We start from the raw sequence: 5,823 nt of genomic DNA on the forward strand, positions 1-5,823 counted from the left end.
TGTATGCCAAGTTCAGCAAGTGTTCTTTCTGGAAAAGAAAAATCGGGTTCTTGGGCTACCGAGTGTCTGGGGAAGGAGTTTCCTTAGATTCGAAAAAGGTGAAAGCCATTGAGGAATGGCAAAAACCATCAACGGTAACCGAGGTAAGAAGTTTCCTCGGGTTAGCCGGGTATTATCGAAAGTTAGTCAAGAACTTTTCTTCGATCGCTAAGCCCATGACAAAGTTGATTGGAAAAGGAGTTTCGTTCATCTGGGGAAAAGAAACGGAGGAAGCATTTCACAGACTGAAGAAAGCTTTGACCACAACACTGGTATTGGCATTACCTGAACAAGGTAAACCTTACACTGTGTACGCAGATGCTTCTAGGGTTGGGTTGGGTTGTGTGTTGATGCAGGAAGGCAAAGTAATTGCTTATGCATCAAGGCAACTCAGGAAGCATGAAGAGAACTATCCAACACACGACTTAGAAATAGCGGCAGTGGTGTTTGCGTTAAGGATTTGGAGATCCTACTTATATGGAGAAGTCGTGGAAGTATTCACAGATCATAACAGTGTCAAGTATTTGTTCACGCAGCCTGATCTGAACCTCCGACAAAGGCGATGGATGGAGTTTGTGGCGGATTACGACCTGAAGATTCAATATCATCCAGGCAAAGCTAATGTAGTCGCAGATGCACTAAGTCGTAGAAAGTTGGTGTCCAACGTTGGAAAGGAAGTGGAAGCGTTATCGAATGAACTTAAGTTGATGACTTTATGGGTAATTGAAGGAGAGCCAAGTGAGCCATTAGGCATGCATGCAGTAAACCAGGTTGGTTTACTCGCACTGATCAGACAGGAGCAACAACGTGATGAAAAGTTAAAGAGAATTATTGCAGAAGTTAAAAGTCAAGAAGCTCCAAACGCAAGTGGCTAACATGTGGCGGCTGGGAGAATTTCAGTACCACAAGGAGAAGGGCTACGAGATGAGATTTTTAAGTCGGCGCATCATTCGTTACTCAGTATCCACCCCGGGAGTACGAAAATGTATCGATATATCCGAAGGTATTATCATTGGCCAGGAATGAAGAAATCAGTGGCGCGATGGGTGGCTCAATGTCAAACTTGTCAACAAGTCAAAGTGGAGCATCAGATTCCAGGAGGGTTATTACAAAGCTTACTAGTACCTCAGTGGAAATGGTATTCCATATCCATGGATTTCATCACTGGGTTACCCCTCGGCTCGAGGTAGATCAAATAACGTAATATGGGTGATTGTTGACAGACTGACGAAGGTGTCGCACTTGTTACCTATGAAGGAAACCAATAAGGTAGAAGTATTGACAGAGATGTATGTGGACCAAATTGTGAGGTTGCATGGTGTGCCAACAGATATAGTCTCCGATCGAGATCCTAGATTCACCTCAAATTTTGGGAAGGCGTTACAAGAAGCAGTGGGATCTAAGTTATTCATAAGCACCGCGTATCATCCCGAGACGGACGGCCAAACCGAAAGAACCATTCGCACCATAGAGGATATGATGCAGATGTGTATATTGGATTGGGCGGGAAGCTGGGAAAAGCATTTACCATTAGTCGAATTCTCCTACAACAACAGCTTTCATTCTAGCATAGGTATGCCACCATATGAGGCGCTTTATGGGATGCCATGCAAAACACCTTTATGCTGGACCGAAGTTGGAGAAATAAGAGAGTTTGGACCCAGAATTATGGAAGAGACGATGAAAAAGTTAGAGATCATTCAAACCAATATGAAGAAAGCACAGGATAGACAAAAGATGTACGCCGATCAATCAAGGCGAGAAGTGGTGTTCAGTATTGGTGATTGGGTTTATCTGAAAGTGTCAGCTCAAAAAGGAAAGGAAAGATTCGGGAAGGTCGGGAAACTAGCTGTTAGATTCATTGGTCCTTATCAGATTGAAGAACAAATCGGAGAGGTAGCTTATCGTCTAAACCTACCAGGAGAGATGCAAATACATCTGGTATTTCACGTATCAATGCTGCGGAAACATGTTCATGATCCCAACGCTATTGAGACAGAGCAAATTGAAAACCTGCAAACAAACCTCACTTATCCAGAGGGGCCAATTCGAATACGTGAACGTCAGATACGAAGATTGAAGAATCGAGAAATTCCTCAAGTCCAAATTTTCAGGGGTAAGCGGAACCGTGTAGTTGTGACCTAGAATGATGAATCAAGATTCAAAGCGTTGCATCCAGAGTTCTTCCACGAAGATGTAGTAATGGAAGAAGGGGGATCAATGGATCCTTAGAGAATTCGGGGATGAATTCTAATAAGGGGAGGAGGATGTAATACCCAGTCTTAACAAAAACAAAAAAAAAACAAAAAACCTTAATCTTGGTTTTATGAAATTTCTCGGGGAAGCTGAAGGCTCGGAAAATTTTTATCCTCAAGGTTAAGGTTAGTCTGGAGTCTATTAAAAATATTCAGCTCATCAGATGGGGAACGGAAAAATATTCAGGATTGATCGCGGAACGAAAATTCACCAGAAGGGCCGAAATCGCGCAAATCGACCGAGAAGCTCGAGGTGGCTTGATCTAAAGGATCAGGACGTGGTGTCAACCATTTAACCTGCTGAGTGTCAACACAAGAAGGAGTTGTAGACGTGCATGAAGCAGTTCCATGCAGCTTGACACATAGAAGCACGAGGTGTCGCAATACCTGCGATCTGCGCATGCGAACCGACATGCAGAGGCCCGTGTATCGCGATGCATGAACACCAGACATGCTGAAGGGCAAGTGGACGTGGAGGTGTCTTCTGGCATGGCTATAGAGCATGCAACAGGGAATGTGGACGCCCATGTGTCGGCACGCATGCGACCGGAAGCATGCAGGACGACACACAGGCGATCGGGTGGCTCATTCTTATTGGCCGGCAACTTCTATATATACCCAGCTACCCTGGTTCATTTTTACTCATTCAGACACACCAAGGACACTCCAAAACGTGGCTTAGAGAGAGAGAGAGAGTGAAAGAAGTGAGGTGCTTTAGAAGTATAGATATTTTTCGAAGACCGATAAACTGCCGGAAAGTTCCGAAAGACTGTCCAGAAGAGAAAGAAGGTTTTTTTTTTTCATTTTTCTTAGACTTTAAAGTTTAAACACATTGAAATTTTCTCCGAATAACAACTACGGTGTTAAATATGAATTAGTAACACACTATAAAATGATCGAATTGATCTTTAACTACTGATTTGAATTAAATCTATGATCTCTTAATCTATATACTGAAAATGTGTTTTAGTTTAGATTTTATAAAATTATCAAAACTTATTAGTCATTAGTTTTTTTTCATTTTATATAAATAATAGTTCTTGCTCATTAGAAAGCGGTTCTATAAAAAGCATGAGAAACACAATATTGTCAACTCTTATGTTAATCAAAATCTTATGTTAATATGTTAATTAGGGTAAAACAGTTATACATATGTAGTAAGACCTCCAGTTAAATCTTGTAGAATGAATTTGACAAACCATTGAATTACATAATGAACAAAGTTTAGTCAATGCAAAACCAGAAAACACTTATTCGGTCTTTTGTAAACCAAAATGTGTAGTTAGTTTAATGATTTTTAGTGCACACTATAATTAATAATCTGCTGGTCAACGACCAACATATTACACAAATGACTGTGGTTTTGACTGGTTCAAACACAGCGTTTGCGTTTGTAGTTGCCGGAGTTTGCGGATGCGGGTGGTTGCGGTTTCTAGCGGTTTTAAGAGATTTGTACGACTGGTTCTTACATTAGAAATTGGTGCGTTTGTAGATACTTATGACTGGTTAACTACCAAATGCAGCAGCGGTTAAATAATAAATTAACAATATTTACATTTTATATAATTATAAAAATATCAAAAATCATAATATTATAATAAATATAAAAATTATTTTTAGAAATTTATAGTTTTAAATTTTTAAAAATTATAGAAAGTATTTTTATTTTGAAATTTTATAATATTAATAAAATATAATAGATATATTTTAGTATTTTTATAATTCCAATTTAAAATTTTTATTGAATATTTTATTTGTATTTATATTGTTTAAAAAAAAAAGAAAAAAAAATTATCTTCCCGCAACCGCAAACGCTAATTGAAACCAGCTTAAAAATTTATGAGGTTTAGAGCTGTTTGAAGCGATTTAGAGCGGGTTGAGTGATTGTTGCAAAACACCAACAACTGATCCCAACCGCAAAAGCTGCATTTGCGGATGGTAACGGGAAAACTAGTCATACCCTATGTTTTAGGAACTTGCTAGTCTGTAGGATATTCTGTTGGATTTTTCATAAGTTTATTATTTTGCATATATTTCATATAAACGTGTTAATTGATGTACTAATGAATTGGTACAAAATAACTTTTAACAGTAGGTAAAAAAAAAAGACTCTATGTACATTTTTCAAATATATATATATATATATATATTTTAGCAGCAAAAAGCTATTCTATTACTCAAACTTGAGGTGGTCTGGGTAACCAGACCGGAATAGAACAACCAACATAACATAAAAGTCTATGAAAAGAACGTGCATTCCTAGCTAATGAATCAGCAATCGCATTTTGTGTCCTTGGAAGGTAACTGATCTTCAAGTCTGAAAAACACAACCGGAGAGTTTGATTAACTTCCAGCTCAGTTGAGAAGTTAGGTCAAGCTTGTGGCTTTTGTATCATTGCAATCTGGTCCTTGAAATCTGTCTCAAATCTCTGACAGGTCGAGTGTTGTATCTGAAAAATATATAGATATTTATATTTTGAAATTTTCTTATAAATTAAAAAAAAAAAATCATATATATATCTTTAGATATTAATTCTTCTTTAGCTATCGTTACAAGTTTTCTCCAAGAGTAACAAATGAAAAATTTATACATTACATTTTTTGTTTTTTTTGGTGTAACATTTTGGTATTTGCTGCCGTTCCCCTGTCGGTCAAGAAGTCAAAGACATGATGTATTCCGGCGAAATGCTATTGATTTTAGGAGGATTATAATGAGGAGGACGACTGATTTTACTCATTTTTTCTTCTACCATAAAGAAAAAAATATCAATCTTTGTGACGAAAGTGTATATGAATATATATATAAAAAAAATATAGAAAGCACACCAACACATCACCACCATAGGATTAGGTTTTGGCTCATTATGATTGGCTTACAAGTATGTAAGAAAAACGTTCAAAAGAGATAAGTAAGAACAAAACAAAAACAACTGATAAAAAATTTCAAAGGCAACGCTTTTTTGCAAAACGTCGCAATTACGCGGTCGCGAAGTAAACGACTCATTTGCTTTGCTCTAACTTGGCCTTCCTCTTCCCGTTGACGAAGAAGACGAGCAGAGCTAGGACGGAGAAGACGCTGAAGCAGACGGAGGCAATATCGAGGCTCTTGTGGCGACCACTGATAGCCTGAACGCTGAAAAGATTAGTTGTCTTGGCCTCGTTCGTGCTTTGTCCAAAGGCAACTTCATAGTCTTTGGCATCAACTGCGTAGGTATCACTACAAGAAAACAGCAAGGATTCTGAGGGAAAAAATCGTTGGAATTTCGTCGGAATATCGTTATTCCGACGACATATCGACGAAACAAGTCGTCGAAAATAATTCCTCGGAATTTCTTCTTTCCTCGGACATCCCTCGGAATTTTCCGACGGAATTCCGAGGAAACAAACTTCCGAAGAAATTCCGAGGATCACTAGTTTGTCAGAAATGTCCTCGGAATATACCGAGGGAGAACTTCGTCGGGATATTTCCTCGGACGTTCATCGATCGATGCATTTTTGGACATATATACATCGATCGATAGGAATATAC

General features: G+C 38.4%; 1 protein-coding gene across 1 annotated transcript in view; it reads right to left on the bottom strand.

Moving 5' to 3' along the window:
* Positions 1 to 5,244: 5,244 nt before the first annotated feature.
* The window catches only part of LOC106300041 (high-affinity nitrate transporter 3.1-like), a 10,851-nt gene continuing 10,272 nt past the window's right edge, over positions 5,245 to 5,823 (bottom strand). Inside the window, exon 3 of the mRNA XM_013736093.1 lies at positions 5,245 to 5,509. Within this exon, the coding sequence (XP_013591547.1) occupies positions 5,295 to 5,509 (215 nt within the window). The 3' untranslated portion in view covers positions 5,245 to 5,294. The remainder of the gene's footprint in view (positions 5,510 to 5,823) is intronic.

Source organism: Brassica oleracea, chromosome C1 (genome assembly GCF_000695525.1).
Source record: "Brassica oleracea var. oleracea cultivar TO1000 chromosome C1, BOL, whole genome shotgun sequence".
NCBI lineage: Eukaryota > Viridiplantae > Streptophyta > Magnoliopsida > Brassicales > Brassicaceae > Brassica > Brassica oleracea.